Genomic DNA, 20810 nt, shown 5'->3' with positions numbered 1-20810 from the left:
AGAATAATGCCTCACCTATAGGAAGCCCTACACAGATGTCAGCTAGTGTTAGTACTATTATCACTACTGCTACTACTAGTACTTCTGCTACTACGGGATCAGAAGGGAAAATTTCTGACAGAAAAAGCTGCTTATATTAATACAGTATGCTCCAGTTAACAAAGCTCTTTCACACAACAGCTCTGAGAGGTTTCATCCTTCATTCATAGAATATGAAGGCTCAAAGTAGTTATATGACTAACTTAAACCAGGCAAAAAACCATATAAGTAATGCAGTTATAACTCAAACTCAGACCTCTGAACTCTTTCTACTGCATCATCTACTGCCTGGAATAATGAGACCTGGTAGAATGCTAAGCAATTACTAAAAATAAAAACAGATATAAAGTAAATTATTTATATTCTTCAATTCTACCTCCCCAGTGGGTAGCAGCTGGCCTCTAGATCAAGGCTATGGGAGGTAAATTTCCTGAGCTTCCCTCTCCCTGTGTCCAAATATACGATATATCTCTACATCCACTCTTCTTCATTTACTCTTGTGTATTGCTGAATCAGAAAACTTAAAATCTAGATGTTAACTCTGAAACAGTTTAGTCTGACTACCTCTGATTTAAGAAGAGAACACCGTCTATAGAAGAAAGCACAAAACCCCTTTGCCAAGATCTCACAACTGTCAAGCGGCCCTGCCAAGAGCACATAGATCTCCTGACTTCCAATTCTCTGTTATTTTTGCTAAAACCATCTGTCTTGTTTTCTAAATCATAGCCCTTATACCTTCCCAGCTCTCCTGGTTGTCACCTCAATTATTCATTCCTAAGTCTATCTCAGCCCATGTTTTTTCAATCTTGCCCTCTCCACTGACTCCTTACAAATAGTCGCTGTTACTCTATTTCATTAAAAAAATAATCCCTTAACTTGACCTCTAGAGAACCTTTTGCTAACATTCTGTGTCTCTTTTCTTTTGCTGCTGGACTGTTTAAACATCATTTATTCTCACTGCCTCTAATGATTCCACCATACATGCTGCCTCAAGTCCCTGAAATCTGATTCTTGCCTTTTTTATTCCACTGAAATCTTGCAAGCCATTAAGAATTTCCAAGCTGATTTCCAAGCCCTTTATCTGCCTACATTTTCTTTGAACTTTCTACATTATTTGGCTCTAGAGACTACCTCTTTCTGGACAGGTTCCTTCCTTCTCTGCCCAGCCTTGGCTTTCACTTTACTGAGTTTCCTGGTTCTTCTCTTACCTCTTTCACTACTCTTTCTACATCTCTTTCAATAGCCCCTTTTTCCTATTTTATACCTGAAAATGGTATTTCCTGAGTTGCAAGCCTCAGCTCTCTACGACCTTTCACTACATTTCTTTATCTTGTAGTGCTTATCTATGCCCACGGCTTCACTATAACATCAATGCAGACAATTCCCAATCTTGCTCTCTAATCCCTCTTGCCAGTTCCAGTCTTGCACATCTAAGTGCCTAGTGGTCACTGTCACCAAACATCCCACTGTAATCTCAAATGCAGAATGTATAAACCACAGACCTTGCATGTTCAATTTTTCTTTCTTTTATGATGCTATCATTCTTCGAATCTCCCAGCTTAAAATTTCATATTATATATTTGACTTCTCCTGCAGCTCTTATTTAGGTGGAATCAAGTCCAATTAATTCTGTCTTTACAATCTCCTTCATATTTGCTCCCTACTTTTACCCACCCATTTTCATCACCAAAGTTCAGGTTCTTTACACTGTACTCATGAACTAATGAAACTGCCTCACATCCAATATACTACCAATTTATTAATCTTTCTTAAACAGTGTGAGATATCTTAAAGGTAACAAAGTTCATTTCTTTATATACTTCCCATGATACCTAACATAAAGCTATTCTTAATAAATACTATTAATTTGATAAATGGGCTCTTTGAATAAAGATGGGTGAAGAAATATACTTCTCAGGAAACGGAATTAGTACCTGGATTTTTCTAACATTTCTATAAATAAGATGGAAGTGAGAATATATATTGAAATCTCTAAGTTTATGTGTTACTTTTACGACATGCAAAGACTGAATAAAAACTTCACACTGTCATATGAGCTCACTGAAAATTGGCCAAGAATGTTTAAAATAAATATACAAAAAACTGATTTAGAGAAAAACTGATGCCTAAATGATACATAAAATATTCAGTAAGCAAGAGGCCTGAGAGACCACTGTATTGTATTCCTGAAGTCAATAGTCGAATTTACCACAGGAGCCAAGAAAGGCAATAAAATGTTTTTGATTTTGTTTTTTCAGAATTCATCCATTCAACAAATACTTAGCGGGTGCCTATATGTGCTAGGTACTAGGGTTACAGTGTGATCAACAAAAAACCTTATGCCTGCCCTCTGGAGGTTTACAGAGGGGAATAAACCAAATTCTCATAAACAACATAAAACTGACAAATTGTCTATGTGCAGAGTGAGAGTAAGCGTAGAAAGGGGAGAGGGCTAACTTAGATGGAAAGGGCGGGGAAGGCTTCTCTCAGGAAGTCAATTTAAAGTTGAGGCATGAAGGATAAGCGGGAGTTGGCCAGGTGAAAAGAATGGAATCAGTAACTTTTCAGTCAGAAAGAATATCATGAGCCCTGAGGTGGGAAAAAGCCTCACTTGTTTAAGGAAGAGAAAGAAAGCTAGGGGTTGCAGTGGCAAAAGATGAGCCTGGAGTGGTAGCCAGATCATACAAGCCTTCTTATAGATACGGTCACAGATTTTGGATTTTATCCCAAGTACAATGAGAAGCCACTAGCGTCATTGAAACAAAGGCATCAAAAACATAAAGAAAATACTACTAATCCCATGGAATGTCTATACTTATCTGACCTGATAAAGTTCTAACAGATGACTCAGACATTGAAAAAACAAACTTGAAAAGTAGTCCAATACACCAACCAAGCTAAAAAAACGACGTCTGTGAATCAGAGAAATAAATTTAACTAGAAGCCAGGCCACAGCACAGACACTACAATGCAACTGGTGAAGTTAGTGCCACTTTTTAATATAATATTTTAGATATATTTTCAATATGCTAATTCTAGTACATATAATAGATCTGCAAGAAACACATACTTATTAAAACAATACATACTTGTATTTGTTATTTAAGGAATGTGGAACAAGTTCCACCTTGGATAAACCTCATTGGCTATGAACCTGCCACTGTGCAAAGCTTAGAACAAGTTAAAATTTCACTATTGTTGATGTTCAAGAGACTACAAAATTATTATTATAACCCAACATAAAGAAATATGTCAGAAATTTAGTAGTAGTTGTTCTTTTGTAATTGACTTAGGAGTGATCACTATGAAAATCAAGCTATAAGAGGCAGGGATTGAAAAACTCCTATACTACTTCTTGAAAGAAGACATCTGGGAGAGCAGGGAAGATGGAAAAGAGAAAAAATTCCATTGAAAGTTCCACAAAAATTTGAGTCCGTAGTATTGAGTTATTAAACAGAAACACCACTACAGAAAATATCTCCAAAAGTAAAGCTACATGAAAAGTACCTGCACAACCTGACAAGTCAGCAGAAAGTGATGAACCACTTGAGCTTTCAATAACTGCTTAATATTAAACATCTGCTGGTGGTGATCTGCTCTGATGAGGACTTCTAGAGCTGCTAGCAGAGTTTCCCAAACACCTTGCTGAGAAAATAAACACACACCAATTAGCACAACAGTTGAAATACAGGCTGCGTGCTTTTTAGAAGACATGCAACATATCAGTTTAATATTGTGTATATATTAAAGCAAATGTTAAAATTATTTCAAGACTATTATTATTTTTTTTGTCAACAGGCCTTTTCTAAATACTTACGTTGCATGCAATATTGTGTTAGGTGTCTTACTACATTAACCTTTCTGTGGCATTAAATGACATAGTATTTTTGAAAGGTGACTTATCTTAAGGGATTTATTCAATATAGAGAAACACAAATTATCAATATAATTGTTTCCAACTAATTTATTTTCAAAGAGTACTATTAAAAATGTATAAAATTCAATGCTAATTTGTGTATACAGCATTTAATCAAATAATTTTAGAACAAACTGTACTAAATTGAAAAAAGTCATTGACAATGTAAAAATTCTGCATTTTTGGATTAATTTACTTTTAAGTCCAAATAATTGAATACTCTGCACAATTACTGTGTATCTTCAAACAGTAGTTAGCATCCTTTTAAGCTGGTTTAAAAATACTTCTCTCACGTTGAATCTTAAATTATCCACAATAATAGAGAATGAGGAACCTTAGATAGATAACGAACATTAAAAGATAATCTTCATCTCATTTTATTACCCAGAATGATCTTTTAACAAAGCTGTCAACAAAAAGCAAAATTTTTTTTTTCTGATTTTTTTCCTCCCCAAATCCCCCCAGTACATAGTTGTATATTTTAGTTGTGGGTCCTTCTACCTGTGGCATGTGGGATGCCGCCTCAGCATGGCTTAATGAGTGGTGCCATGGTCCACACCCAGGATCTGAACCGGCGAAAACCTGGGCCACTGAAGCAGAGCATGCGAACTTAACCACTCAGCCACGGGGCTGGCCTCAACAAAAAGCAAAATTAACTGGCCAGGTTGCAGGTCTTGCCATTCTCCTGCCATTATGTGATGGTAATGAACAATGAAAAGGCCGAGGAACTGACAGACTTAATCATACTATTGTAACCAAGGCCTCTCTCTTCATAAGACAGGGCCAAGATGCCCTCAAAGAAAGAGGCATATGAAAACCAGAAAGCAAGGCAGCTCAAGTATGAAAACTTGATTCAGGCCTGTAAGATATAACCAAAACAGAATAGTGCCAAAGTAAACAACCAACCAAAAGCCAAAAACAAACTCAGTTAAAAAATTATTAATTAGGAGAGAAAACTTTATTTCCATAGAAGTATTTGTGTCTATCACTTATTAATTAAATAAAATAGGTTTTGTTTTTTAATCAAACAACCCCAAATTAGCATCCTCTTGTGAAATAGTAACTAAAACAATCGCTCACCATTTAGTTAGGTTTGCTCTTCCAACCTACAATTGAGTTGATTATTATATGTTTATATTTATACTGCTTTGGCTCTACTTTGTCTACATAGGCTATCACTATGTTCACTTGCTTTCTCTCCCTGCAACATTACATATATTTTTATACACACCTGTATATGGCATTTTTTAATTCAGAAAGTGAGTATTTATTCGGAATAGGAAAAGAAATCACAACAAATTACAGTTAAAATTATAGTTAAAAACTGATAAATACCATAAAATCCAGAAAAAGCAACAGTTTAGTTAGCTGCTTGACACAACTCTATAATACTTCCCCCTATATTTTGTGGCTGCATATTCTTTGTTTGCCTCTTCATATAACAATAATTTTGTAATATAATTTTCTATAGGAAAAATGGAAAAATAATTCTGTCTTTCCTCTAGCATGTTTGGTCAAAATTTATTTTTATTAATGATATATTAGAAAAGTTTCTTTCACCTTCACAACTCATTATTGATAATGAGTAAATTTTGGGGGACTGTTGCCAAATTTGGGAATAATCAATTTTTAAAAAATTTGAAAGGTATACACTTTGAATTGGTCTTTAATTAACTATATTTGATGATAATGTTGTTACACTCTAAACAACTTTAGGCAATCACAGTCTGCACTAGAACTGAGGAGCTTGTAGAGCCTATGACATGAAGATTGTTTAAAACCAGGGCAGAAAGGAAACAGTCCTATATTCATTCCCTTGCTGGGTCATTGTGAAGACCAGCCCATCCATCCAGTTGTTGAGATGCTTTGTCTAGACCTAAGAACAAACCATGTTCCTTACCTTATGCCTATGATGAAGCCAAGACTTCATAGCCTTGCCCTACATTCCCTGATTCAGCTCTATGACTCCTGGGCAATTTGGCTCCTCTACTCAGAAGTGTGTCCATTTCCCTTTCCTTGACCTGACCACTCAAACTCTTAGCAAGATCCCCTTTCAGAATTTATGGTAAATGCAAGACCTCAATTGATTCAAATGAGGTTCTCCAGCCTGAGTACTACTATAGCTATTCCGAGTCAGCCCAAATTTTGATCCTGATCTTCTAGCTTAGTATTACCCATGGCTGCTCAAAATCTTGCACACAAAATAATCTCCACACTTCCATTTACAATTAACATTACATTGAAGTAGTAAATTTGTTCTGTTCTCCAGAAGAAAGATTAGATGAATAGTGAAAAGTACATGCCTCTCTGTGCAGCAAAGGAAACAATCAACAGAGTGAAAAGGCAACCTATGGAATGGGAGAGAATATTTGCAAACTATATATCAGATAAGGGATTAATATCCAAATATACAAAGAGTGCCTACAACTCAATAAAAAAATCAAATAATCCAAGTAACAAATGGGCAAAGGATCTGAATGGACATCTCTCCAAAGGAGACATACAAATGCCAACAAGTACATGAAAAGACCCTCATTGTCACTAACCATCAGGGGAAATGCAAATCAAAACCACAGTGAGATATCACCTCCAATCTCATGGGACGGCACTATCAAAAAACTAGAAAACAATAATTGTTGGCAAGGATGTAGAGAAACTGGAACTCTTGCACATTGTTGGTGGGATTGTAAAATGGTGCAGGTCTTATGGAAATAGTATGGAGGTTCCTCAAAAAATTAAAAATAGAACTACTATACGATTCAGCAATCCCACTTCTGGATCTATATCCAAAAGAACTGAAAGCAGGATTTCAAAGAGACATTTGCACACCCATGTTCACTGCAGCATTATTCACAATAATGTGAATTATTGCATCACTGCATAGTGCATCATTGTAGCCAAGATGTGGAAGCAAACTAAACGTCCATCGACAGATGAATGGATAAAGAAAATGTGGTCTATACATACAATGAGATATTATTCAGTCTTACAAAAGAAAGAAATCTTGTCATATGCTACAACATAGATGAACATTAAGGACATAATGCTAAGTGAAATAAGCCAATCATAAAAAGAAAAATATTGAATGATTCCACTTATATGACGTATCTAAAGTAATCAAACTCATAGAAACAGAAAGTAGAACAGCAGTTGCCACGGATTGGGGGGTCAGGGAAATGAGTTGCTGTTGTTTAATGGGTATAGTTTCACTCAAGCAAGATGAAAAAGTTCTAGAGATCTGTTATACAACAAAGTATATGTAGTTAATACTCTACTGTACACTCAAAAATTGTCAAGAGGGTAAATTTATATCATGCGTTTTTTACCATTAAAAAAAAAAGTACATGCCTCTGCTTTATTCCATATCTTCCAGTCGAGCAATAGCTCCTCTAGCAGTTTAACATCTTGGATTATAGCATTAGACTCTACATCCAGTGTAAACTCTCCATTCTCATTGATATGAATAATATCTTCACCACAGCAACCTTCAAGAAGGATCTATAGAAAATCAGCATTAACACAAGATGCATCAATAATTGATTAATCCAAAAATTCAACAGAAACATTAAGCTTTCAATCTTAGCAGTCATAACATTAAATTCAAAGGAAAACCAGTGAATAATTCAACATTTCACAAAGTACCTTTAATTTGTTTTGCAAAACAATTCAAATAATTAGAAAAATACAAACTTTTAAATAGTTGTAAATGATTATTCAGTTTCAAACATGGGGTAAAATAAACCACATTCTATTTTTAATTTTTAAATTTAATGAATCTGTTAGGCTTTAAAATCTTTTCCAAAAAGTAGTAAGGATTCATGACACAAATGTATGGGTCATGAGAGTTTACAGAGTTGGAGGGTGGGGGCATGGGTGGAAGCACAGTCTTTTACCTTAGTACTAGTATCCTCAGAGAGAAATACTTACACAATTGTTATCAAATGCTTTTAGTTAGAAAAGTATTTATTTATGATGACAGCTAGATCATAATAAAAACTTAATATGGCTTTAAAAAACAAACTCTACAGCAGCACTGCCTAATGGAAATGGCATAGCATCGGGCGTCTGGAGAACTGGGCCCTCTTCCATAAATGCAGGAGCTGAAGCAAAAAACAGTGTCTGTGAGTCTCAATTTTATCAGTCTACAGAAAGAGGGGCCAGCCTAGGAGACATCTCTGGCTCATCCAGATTTAAAATTCTACAAGTTTACTTTTTCTGTTACTCTTCTAAGATGCTTTACAGAAAACAAAAATGTAATTACTTAAATGATGAAAAAAACCAGAAGAGTACCTCAGTTTGATTAAAGGTACACTATTGAGTTCCCTTCATTTTCTTCAGGAATAAATGAGACACAAAACTCTATTACTGGGAGACTTTAATGAAGAGAGAAGTATCGCTGTGTAGCAAACTACAAGAACAAATTGTATGAGGACATACCTTCAAAATGTGAAAGCCAACAATGCATTTTTGTTTGATCAAAACCTGATGAATCACGGAAAGCCCATTACAATTTTCTAATTCACACATTCTCTGTTGGTTGTATTTAATTAATGAGAGTATAACTCTCAGTGCTAATGCTTGAGTTTCTTCACAGCTACTGAGTTCCACAACCTAAAAAAAAGTGGATTTTTTTTCTAATTTGTTGAGAGCAAAAATTTAACGTGTGATTATCTACCATTTCGTTATATCAGTCCATCAGTTTCATTTGAAACCTTATTTTTTATTGCTCAAACTTCATAATTATTCATGAATTATAAACAAAACTGACAGACACAAATTTCATGTTTTTTAGTCTCTTAAATATACTTTAAATGAATTAAAATAACATTAACACCTTAGAAGTCAGTAGCATCTTATTAGCTATCTGAAATGTCAGCAAAATGCCTCAAAGTTTTGATAATTAATCAACAAATAGGCTCTGTGTTATATGCCGCAGGAGATGAAGTAAAAGGCATGACAGCCACCCCCAAAGGGGCCTACTGTCTAGTCAAAAGACAGGATGCATGTCTAAAAACCATAGATTGCGCCTTGTACTTCAAACAATGCTTTGTGAACAAATACTATATATACGAAACATACACCTTATCATCATGATAAAAGGCAAAGAAGAGTGAGACAATATGAATGCCACAAAAGCACCGAAACTACTTCTGACTCCACTGTGCTTGGGTTAGGGAAGCCTACACGGAGAGAAGATGGCCTGGAAAGAGAGCATAATCCTAGGAAGTAGGGATAACAGCTGGCGGGGGTGGGAGACAGACAGGAGACGCGTAAAGGTCTAAAACTGGAAGTTCATGGCACATCTAGGAGGCTGCAGGTTTTCTATGTGGCTAAATGGTGGAGAGGTTTAGAGGGTAGGCTATGCAGGCAAGGATTTTAAGGAGACTGGATTTTATGTTTGTAGGGGAGGAGGAAGGACGCTGAACAAAGTCTCTAAGTTTTAAATGTAAAAACATACTTTAAAAGTCTTATTGGCAAGACCCTAAATGTACGTCAGATAAAAAATTAACTATTTTCTCTAGGATCTAGTCTCCATGTAACAGTATTCATAACAAACTTATATTCAGTAACTTGAGGAAAGAGGAAAAACGAAGGATATATATTTTGAAATTACACAAAATTATAAAAGGAGATCACAAAACATTGATAAGGAGTTAAATGAAAAGCTTTAAATTTTAAAACATTAGGGGAAAATCTATTCAACTAGATACTAAGTGCAAAAAAAAAGTTTGAAAAAGAAAGAGGAGGAAAAGAAAAGACAGTTTAGAGTATGGTAGGTCAAATGCTAACAAAATGTTTAGAACAGTAATAATAACACTGATATGCCCCTTATTGCAAAATGAACCAAATGTGGTCCCACTAAAGAAAGCAAGCTAGTTAGGGAGACAATGTGAAAATCTGATAATGTTGCATAAGTTATACTTAGGGATAAAATTGTGAGGATGAAAGAAGATCAGGCTGCTTTAATTAAACAGGGACCTGGACCCTGAGGAAGTGGAGATGATTTGCACCGAAGTGAGACCATTCCTATCTCATTTTGGATTTCAGCAATCCCTGAAACAGGCAGTACATATTTATTGTCTGCCTACTCTACGTCAGGAAAGATATTGTCCCTGCCCTTGGATGACTAAACAGAAAAGATAAGGAAACAATTTATTCTAATATAGTACTCATGGTATGTGTCAAAATTTTTATATTTCTCCTTCTCTTTAAAAAAACTTCAAAGCTAAATAAATTATTTTTTGTACTTATTTTTTGACCCTTGTTTTTTTCCATGCATCTGGAAGCTTCAAGGGAAAATGAGTGTTACAAATATTAGTTTTAGAATACATTTCTTCTATATCGTTACTACAGCATGCATTTTTTTCTCCTTGGCAATTTTAAATCTTGACATTTAACATTTAATTGTTCTAATTAATTTCTGGATAACAGAAAACTTCTAAAATTTTGATAAATTAAAAGAAATTTTAACCATCTGTGGCAGAAAGCTTAATGACATCCTAAATAATATATGACTTTTCAATCTTAAAACTTTAATACAATTGATGTATAGCTTTATTTATAATGAAAAAGAAACCCTGAAATTTATCAATAATAAAGAAGTAGTTTCTCTTTAAATAAAACTATAATCAGTGATTCTTACCCTAGCGAAGAGGAAAACAAAAACACCAGTTCCACCAATCTCGTGCAGAATGCTTTGAATAGTTTTACGTTCAGTGGGCCGGAGACTCTTTATGTGATGAGGTTCTAATAAGATGCTTTGAACTTCTTTTGAGCTGAAGGGTCTTTGAGAAAGCTGGGTTTTCATTTGACCTTTAAGTCTAATAACTGGCTCATAGATGGTATACTGAGCAGGACAGTAAGTTGTATAAACAACTGAAAGACTTTCCTGAAACACAAATATTTTCCTTCAGTAAGCCAAGTTTAAAAAGTAAGTTATCAACCAGCAAATATTTCAAAGTGAAAAAAGACACCCAACAAATATTTTTTTTTGTTGTAAAAAAAACAGACACTACTATGGGCTGGCCCCGTGGCCGAGTGGTTAAGTTCGCGCGCTCCGCTGCAGGCGGCCCAGTGCTTCGTTAGTTCGAATCCTGGGCGCGGACATGGCACTGCTCATCAGACCACGCTGAGGCAGCGTCCCACATGCCACAACTAGAAGAACCCACAACGAAGAATACACAACTATGTACCGGGGGGGCTTTGGGGAGAAAAAGGAAAAAATAAAATCTTTAAAAAAAAAAAAACAGACACTACATTAGACAAAGATGAACATGAGAGGCAAGGCGGCTCCCCAGAATGGAAAAGATCAGTTTCATTTAGAAGTGATCAATGGTATAAACCCCATCAAGGTTGAGAAAGATCCAGCTTCGATCATTTTAGAATAAACATTAAATTATATTTACTATTACTACTAACAACAGCCAACTGTTATACCACACTCATTACACACCAGGCACTGTTTTACGCACTTATAAATATTAACCAGTGTTTACAACCCTATGGGATAGGAACTCTGGGTCAATGTACTCAAAATTCTTGCTTTGTATTTGCTCATGGGCTGGCTACTCATTTAAACGTGACTCTAGATCATCTTTCTTCCTATTAGAATAAAATTCCAGGCTATCAGTGCACCCAACGAAAATTGAATAGAACTTTCAATATTTGTCCCATGCAGAGGGTAGTTTCGATCAGCTTCTGGCTCCCTGTCAAGCTTCTATTTATCACTTTAAAAATTATGGCAACTTTTAAATGCAGAATGTACTTTGAGATGCTCTCAGTGGCAACAGCTTGCAGGAGCTCAGGCTCGGGGAAACAATGTACTATAGTACAGGGTCTTCTCACAGAAGCCAGTGGGGGCCTTGGGTTTGATCATTGTCAACCCATGACTATTCAAGTACACTTTCACCAGGCACCATCTAGCATTTCTGCACACCAACTAAACTGACTCCTCAGTCTATCATACAAGATTATGCTGCCTAAACAAAATTTTAAACCTTCAGTATTTTTCATCAGAAAGCTGATAAAATGCCTGTCTACCTGAAACAAGTCCCACCTGACACCAACACCTTGCCAGAAGGGCACCATCTCTGCCTGACTGCCCACTCATACCTCATAAGCCCAAAATTACTAAATCAGGCTTAAGAAATCTGCTTTCTAAAAATAGTTTTCACATAAAAGTCATAGAATTTTCATTTATGATCATTTCCGTTGAATTTTATGACTTACATATCCTATATTCCTTTCAGGCAAAATAAAAGGATTAATGAAATATTTTTGTGTGGGTGTGAAAACAAATGGATTAACCAAAAACTACAGAGCTAAATTATTTGAACAAACACTTGTTGTTTTGAGCTCATTGGTCTCTCTAAAGCAGAGATTCTCAAACGTGTGGTCCCCAACCAGCAGCATCAGCATTGTCTGGGAATTTGTTGAAAATGCAGGTTCTTGGGCCACACTTCAGATCTACTGAATCCAAAACTCTGGCCCAGCAGTCTATGTTTTAACAAGTCATCTGAGTGAGTCAATGCACTCAGGTTTGAGAACCATTTCCTAAAGCATGTTTTCTCAATGGTGGGACATTTGGGGTGGGATAGTTCTTTGTCGTATAACATTGCCCATGCACTGTAAGAACATTTAGCATTCCTAGACCCCTGCTCTATAATAGTGGACAGTCAAAATGTCCCCAACCCTCATTTTTCAATACTCCTGAGGGAGAGAAAGATTGTAGGCCAATATCAGTTCTTCGGTTAAATTGCATAGGTATCTACTCTATATCTATTTTACCATAGATATATATTTAACACAACTTAAGAGTTATATTTTACAAAATATATGTACTAGAATTTCTCCTTTACTTTAGTCAAATGTTATTGTTAGTGCAATCAAGTCAATTCCAACTCCTAGTGCCCCTGTGTACAGCAGAGCGGAACCCTGCCTGGTCTTTTTACACCATCTTCTCACCTTCTGGTGCTATATCAGACAGTGCTCCACTGCTATTCATTGGGTTTTCATGGTCTTTTTTTTTTTCCTGAGGAAGATTTGCCCCAAGCTAACATCTGTTGCCGATCTTCCTTTTTTTTTTTCTATGTGAGCTGCCACCACAGCATGGCCACTGACAGACAAGTGGTGTAGGAATGCACCCAGGAACTGAACCCAGGCTGCCAAAGTGAAGTGCACCAAACTTAACCACTAAGCCACCGGGGCTGGCTCTGTCATGGCCAATTTTTTTGCAAGTGGGTAGTCAGGTCCTTTTTCCTAATCTGTCTTAGTCTGGGAGCTCCACTGAAACCTATCCACCACGGGTGACCCTGCTGGTATTTGAAATAACCAGTGGCATATCTTTCAGCATCACAGCAACATGCAGTTGCCACAGTGTGACATCCGACAGACAGGTGGTGCAGTTCCCTGACCTGGAAACAAACCCAGGCTGCGGAGGTGAGAACGCCAAATATTAACCACTAGACCATCAGGGCTGGCTGTGTTTAATTTATTCTTACAAATTTATTTTGATTATGAAAGATACACCTCGTTAACAACAACAAAATACATTCCAAAATAGTAGTCTCTTTCAAGTAAGAAATACCTCTGACCTATAATTGTACCTCTCCAAAGATGCAAGATAAGGAGGAACACAGCTTCACAGTCAGATCTACCAGTTTTTAGCAGATCTTCTAAGACTATGAAGGCTCAGTTTTCTAGCTGCTGTAATGAAAAATATCCACCACAAGCTCCTAAACTGCGTACTAGTAGAACAAAATATTAGAATAGGGTATAAAAAGCAATCTGAGAGTCTCATGTAAGCAGAGTTAGCAATATCTTGAAAGCAAAATTCCTAGTTATTACTGATATTAAAGAATATTCTAAAATCTGAATATATGTAATTAAAACTATTATTACAAATAAAAATTAGTATTTATAAGTATGGAAAGGAAATGTAATGCACAATATTTTTTAGGCTAACACGTGTTATATTTTCACTATATCATAAACATTTTTCTTGAATTATTAATAGGCATAAACTAAACTGATATGTGTATATAAATACAGTTCCAAGGAAAACTGGATGAAAATCTGAAACCTGAAAACAAATTCTGAGGAGGTCAAAGTATTTCAATTTTTTTTCAGAAAATATCATGTTCTGTGGAAAGAAAATGTTGAGAAAAAAACACAAACTTTAGAATCTAATTCATAGTTAACTACACAGTCAATAAACATACATATGTACAGTTACGATAAAGTTAAAACATATAAAATGAAAACTTACAATTAAGAGACCAATGTCCACATCTTTCTTGGTCATAAAAAGTTCTCTGATTTGTTCACATTGCAAAATTTCTTTATTAATATATTTGGAGTAGTCATTCACAGGCTTGCCATATTTACAGGGCATTATAGATGTATGGTTGGGTCCACAAGCATATAGATAAAAGGCCTCTTGTGACCCAATCTTAGCTCCTGAATAGCAGAAAAATAAAGTTACTTTAAACAAGTAATTTTACTTTACTTTACTTTAATTTATTTTTATTTTAAAGTAAAAGTAAATTTAATTTAAATAAATGTGTTAAATAAACTCTCCAACCAGAATTTTTCATAAAAAGCAAGAAACCAAGAGCTACTCTTTTTTGCCAGATTCTTTCAGTTGTTCACTATATCTTATAAAATTGATAAAGCCTCAATTTCCCAATTGGTATATTGAGCAAATAACCTATGCCAAATACAGATGGAAGATGAATTAATGTATATAACTTAACTGTGAAGTTCTTGGTAGAAAAAAAAAATCATGGAATTTCTATTTGCTCCTTAAGCTAGAAAACAGGTTTTTTTGTTTTCTTTTAATAAATGAAAACTATACCTCAGTAAATTCCTTTTTAAAATGAAATATGAATTGATATCTTTATTCCTTCTATTCATCCATCTATCTATTCAATAAACACTGTCTGAATGCCATTATGTGCCAGGTTTAGTGACATATATGTTTTAAATCACATATTTTTTTCCTCTAAAATTTGGTATTTTTATCAAATACACTAAAATTATAAATAAAAAAGATAACCATTCTAAGTTCATCCATCATAATACTACATTTTTCCGGATTATAAAATAAAGTTGATTTAATATAAGCTTCTCTTTTTCAGGGGAGATGGGTGTACAATGTACACCTCTCCATTAAATGTATATATAAAATTATAAGAAACATCTAGATTATAAAAAAGTTAAAATATTTTAAAAGTGCATCTTGGAATCTAGGAAATACATACTTATTAAGTACAAATGAAGAAACAAGGATTAATATTTTATCCATGATAATTAATTTATCTGAATATTTGTTAACTGAAAGAAAAATTCGGAAATGCTTTGAAGGTGAAAAACATACCATTGAAGAGGAGTAAATTTCCTAGGTCCCATTTTCCAGCCAATTGTAAAATGTCTTCTTGAGATGATAAACAATGGCCAATCATGCAAAATGTTTTATTGCTATCAGATGACAAATTTGTTTTTCTTGGAAGCATAAAATCCAAAGTAACATCAGGTTTCCTACATTAAAAACAGAGTTAAATCAATTACTTCGGTGAGGACTGAGTAGTAAGTATTTTAAAAGTATTAATGTTTAACAATGGGAAATTCTTGAACAATTTTCTTGGTTCAGTATCAGATAGTCGGTGGGGGGGGAAAGAGAACTGATTCTGTTGTCTCTTGGTCCAGGTTGCTGGCGGTCCCTAAACCCTAGAAGGAGGGAGAAGAACAGAGATGCCTGATGACTCTACACCAGGCCAGGGGAAAAGGACCAGACTTCGCTGCAAGTCTTCTTTCCCGTTTGACTTCTGCATATGTGCCTTCCTGGTTTACAGATTCAAACCAAACACCTCCCCCTAATTTTACCAAGAAGTCGCCCATTTTGGTAAACAATTCCTAAAATCTCATGTCCTCCATGAGGCCTTCAAAGACCAATCAGAGAAAGAATATCACTTCTCCAGGTTGTGTTCTGACTAGCCACTGAAATGCCTATGCTTTTCTGCATTTTCTGTTTTTTCAATGCTAAGTCATAACAGAGCTTTTGATTAGTCTCTTGTTTCTCTTCATGGACAAAGATTACAGGAATCCTTAAAAAAGGCAGAGAAGGAAAAGGTAAACTGACGGTTTCTCATGGAGAGACACACATGACGGGAGGACTTCATCACCTGGTTGAAACTGCAGAGTGCCAAACTCTACCTCTGGTTTAAGAATGTTAAAGCTCCATATGAAGATAATGAAAGTAACTTGTAAAGGCAAAGTTTGTGGATAAGATAAAGACTTAGAATAAGCTAACATGGTTAGTTCTTAATGAGAAATTCTATTTCAGTATATATTTATTTAAAAACTTTCCCCTAAGGCTTCCTGTTTCATATTTAACACATAAACTTAATTATTTTGATAGGAATATTTTTAATAAAGGAAATATGTGAGATAACTTTTTTTGAGGTATATTTGACGTACAACGTTATAGTGAGGTAACTCAGCTCTTTCTTGAACCAAATAAATGGCTGTGACTGAAACACTACTGCCACCTAGTGGCAATATGACCTAACAAAGTTTTTAAGGGTGAAGACAGCATTGCAAGATGAATTCAACAAATATTAAGTGTCTACTAGGTGCCATATATTCCCACCAGATTTGTGTGCTATTAATTTAATAGAAATTAAAGAGAAAATATTAATAAGTTGTTTTTCAGTGTCTTTATGTATTATTAAAAATGGCCTCTTGAAATATAAAATAGAGATAATATACCTACTCTATAGTGCTTTTGGGAGGACTAAACGAGGTAATCTGTGTAAAGTGCTTAACACAGAGCCTAGCATACGATGAGAGCTCAGGAAATGAGGCGGAGATTCCAGCAGAAAGAGGCTCTCTACTTCACAGCTCCACCCTCGACTCCGATGATCTAACTCTAAGTTCTAGAAAAAAAATTTACTGATTGGCTACAGCTGCCATTCAGGCTTGGGCAGCTGTGAAGACAGAACTTCTCAGAAAATATTTTATTTGGAATATGGAAATTAAGCTTCAACAACGTATTTTCATGTATTTTTTAAATGAAGAAACCAAAACTGAACTTTTGATTTTATTTCCAAAGTTTGTCCTTTCCTGTGGAGACACGGTGGACTGGCTATCCTAAAGCCATTCACAAGCCCCCTCTCCCCTGCCTTCCTCTAGCATTGAGGCAGGACAGCTGTTAGTGATCAAGTCCTGGAGCCTCCCTTGCTGCGATGACCCGGCACAGCCTTCCCTTAGTTTCCACAGGCCCTCTCCTCTGCTTGGATCACTCCTCCTTCCTCCTGTTCACGGCAAGCTCCATCTCCTTCTTCGGTCTCAGCCTGGATAACCTGTTCCTACACAGGCCTTCCCTGATCCACCTCTCTTAAGCAGCAAATCTGATATTTTCTGTCTCAGGACCTGTTACCTTCACAGTATTTGTTATACTTTGCATATATTCATTTAATTGTGTTTGCTGGTGTCTGCTTCCTCCTTAGACTGTGAGTTCCAAGAAGGCAGGGCACATGGCTGTCTTGTTTACTACTGCCCCCAGGCCTAATATACCATGTGCTTGGCACACAGTAACTCCTCAATAAATATTTGGATGAACAAATAACTGAAAGAAATAGGTTAATTTGTGCTAAGGGTATACGTTATTTTTGTGGTTTAATCTGCTTCAAGGGATTTTTGAAAGAATTGGGAGATAATGTACATAAAACACCTAGCAAAAGGTGTGCAGCAGAATAGGTATGCAATATTTCACATTTGACTATACCTAGATTCCTGATCTTGGCATGCAAAGCCTCCTGTCAGGTAGCTTCACCATGCCCATTCATTTTTCTTTCTCATTATTCAACTTAGACTCTTCCTTCCAGCCAGTGTGATCTTTTCCCATACTACACTAGTTTCCAATTCTGTATCCTCTTTCACGCTATTTTCATTCAATAACATACTTCCCAACTCTTAGAAATCCAAGATACCTTATGCTCTCGTAGGGTTAAATTTTACATTAAGATATTCCACAAAATGTTTCTTATTAACTTGACCCACAATTCTCCTGGTTGGTAAAAATCATATAGTACTATACCTGAATCCATCACCTGGTATATTTCCAGGACCCTATCTTAACCTATCACTTGATACATTGGCTTATATTTTCCTCTAGTCATTCTAATTTCTTTTGAAACCCCGATTTAATTTAGGTATTAGAGTTATTAGACACAATTTAAATAATTCCTTGTGGATTCATTTTTATAATAAATGGGCTTGAAGAACCAAATTATAGGTTATATTCCTTGATCTAATACATAGTCTACATAAACGTCTAATTTCTGCATGTTGCCCCAGTCCCAAATATTAATTTTCAACAATTATTTCTATGGGAAATTCATTTTGTACGAAAGTGATAAATAGGAGAAAATATCCAACTCTGACACAGATTCCTTCATTACTATATAGTAAATTTTATCTATAGTTTGCTGTAAGCTATAAGTTTCAGAACCTATAACAGACTAATTAAACTTAAAATTGTAACTGAGATTACTAAGTATTTATTAAAAATGTTTCATACCTCTGTCCAGAGACCCATATGGAGATTTTCCCATGGATACTCTTTTTCCCTTGGGGCTGCTCTAAGTAGGTGAGCACTAAATGTTGCCACTTGCTTGGGAGGAAAATATTCTTCTGTGATTCCGCCTGTGCTAGTAAAACAGCTTTCATATCATCGTTGGAATCCATGCACACACTACACAAAAAGAGAAAAGACATAGGCTGAAAATATAAATTTCTGGTCTCAGTTTTTTACACATGTATAACTATAATTCTAAATATTTAAGTGAGATTAAAAATCAGTTCTATTTTTAAACTAACTTGAAGAGTCAGTAGGTAAAACAAAGGTTTTACACCATAATCTGCTTAGTTATTTTATTCTATTTCGACCTCAATTCATGAACTAAAATAGATTGGCTCATTTGCTGCTGTTAATAATTTAGGCAATAATTTTCAGAATTCAATTTACAAAAAATATTTTATTATTACTATTTATATAGTCATTGCCCTTTTAGAAATTACAATGTAATATTTGGTTCATACAAAAATTAATACACACTGTACCTAAATGTCTAAATGCCAGCATATACTGGAGGTCTAACCCACTTTGAGGAATTACTGAGAGAATTAGGATATAATGTATATAAAGTACTTAGCAACCTTCATAACATTTATAAAGCATTTATTCCTAAATAACATATTGTTTGCTTAGTGTTAAGTTTTATAAAAACAGTATCATACTATTCATACTCAATACAAATAAAAGACTTGTATCTATTCTAGTTAACAAAGGGGATATAGGAAAAAAGGACAAGATGGCAAGGAGAATCTGAGCTTCTTAGACAACGGCTGTTAAATATATAATCTGCATGGAAAACGGCTGTCTGATAATAACATTTTAAGATCATTGTAATATGATAGAATACTTCCATAGACAAGACTTCAGAAAGTATTTGGTCTAAAATCTAATTGAGAATTAACATAATCTACTTTAGAGTTTAACTATAGCTTTTGGATAGAATAATAAACTATTACAAAGGTGATATTAATAACTGTTAGAATGTATCTTCTTTAACAAAATTTTTCTGTTTTGCTATAGTTATCTTCATTAGCAGATTTCACATTAATGTCTCTTACATAAATTACTTAAATACATGAGCTATTCGTAGGGGGTTAAAGATAATCAATACCGAAAAATAAAAGTGCCATTGTGGGGATCAGCCCACACTTGGATCATCAATGCTTTGGATCCCAATGAAATCATATGAATACAACCTTCTTCTATGAGTCTTTCACCATGATTTATGTGTTCTGCACCTTCCGGTCTGTTGTTCTCTATGATAAAAAGACGTGAGAATGATCAGTAAAACATTTGATAAAAATTGTGGGAAAAGTAAATTTAAAAGAATACAAAGCATGGTTGTTCATTTGTAATAAATTATTTACTCAGAATGTCTAAACCTGACCTGTTCAAACAACAATATTTCCAAAGTTTGTTAACTCCAAAAAGCACAGAGTGAAAACAGTTATTGTGTGCTTTAAGTCATTAAATGTTTCAAAATATACGATAACCGAGGGCTAACTGCAGGATGAACAAACTGCTGTGATGTCACTGTGGTGACCTGTTACAATCTGTGCCACGATTCTTTTATCAATTAGATGGGCCATTGTGACATCATGGACCCCTGCCCAGGCAGTACATGCCATTGTCACATGCTTCACACTACCAAAAGTCACCCTATAATTATTACGATAGCATCTTTTTAAAAAAACTTATCATATTAAAATTCCTTTTAGAAAAACTGTGGTGTTTGAATATATTCCTTTAGACTCCCTGATTAGTAATCTTTGAATGTAATTGTTAAGTAATTCTGAAACTCTAAAATGTTTCCCTAAGGCAAGCTAAGGTAAGTGCTATATGTTTTGGGCTATCTGGTTATTCATCCTGATAGATCATCTTTTTCTTTCTCATCACTTAAAACCTAGCACTACCTATAAATGTAAGGAAGAGCTGAATCCTCAAGCCATCTATGCTCCCTATTACTACAATGCATGACTTTATGTAAAGCTATGTTAATTAAATGTACCAAAATATAAAATGCATGTCCAAAGGCTCAAACTTTTACAGAAGATGAGCACTAACAATTATTAGACTGCATTTATATTAGGTGCCATTTTTCAATAGGTATAATCACTACCAATTTTTAAGAATACTCCCCCTAGCAAAGATAATAGTCTTAAAAATAAAGAGTTAAATTCATTGATTTTTTTTTGAGGAAGATTAGCCCTGAGCTAA

The 20810-nt window shown here is 35.0% G+C and overlaps 1 protein-coding gene across 1 annotated transcript in view; it reads right to left on the bottom strand.

Moving 5' to 3' along the window:
• Positions 1-20810, bottom strand: part of LYST (lysosomal trafficking regulator) — a 195446-nt gene that overhangs the window by 99998 nt on the left and 74638 nt on the right. Inside the window, exons 13-20 of the mRNA XM_070492422.1 lie at positions 19705-19849; positions 18537-18710; positions 15333-15493; positions 14223-14413; positions 10599-10844; positions 8393-8566; positions 7304-7453; positions 3547-3684 (exon numbers count right to left, since the gene is read on the bottom strand). Coding sequence (XP_070348523.1) covers positions 3547-3684; positions 7304-7453; positions 8393-8566; positions 10599-10844; positions 14223-14413; positions 15333-15493; positions 18537-18710; positions 19705-19849 — 1379 coding nt within the window. The remainder of the gene's footprint in view (positions 1-3546; positions 3685-7303; positions 7454-8392; positions 8567-10598; positions 10845-14222; positions 14414-15332; positions 15494-18536; positions 18711-19704; positions 19850-20810) is intronic.

Source organism: Equus asinus, chromosome 2 (genome assembly GCF_041296235.1).
Source record: "Equus asinus isolate D_3611 breed Donkey chromosome 2, EquAss-T2T_v2, whole genome shotgun sequence".
NCBI lineage: Eukaryota > Metazoa > Chordata > Mammalia > Perissodactyla > Equidae > Equus > Equus asinus.
The sequence above is the reverse complement of the archived record's forward strand: the minus strand, read 5'-3'. Positions and strand labels throughout refer to the sequence as shown.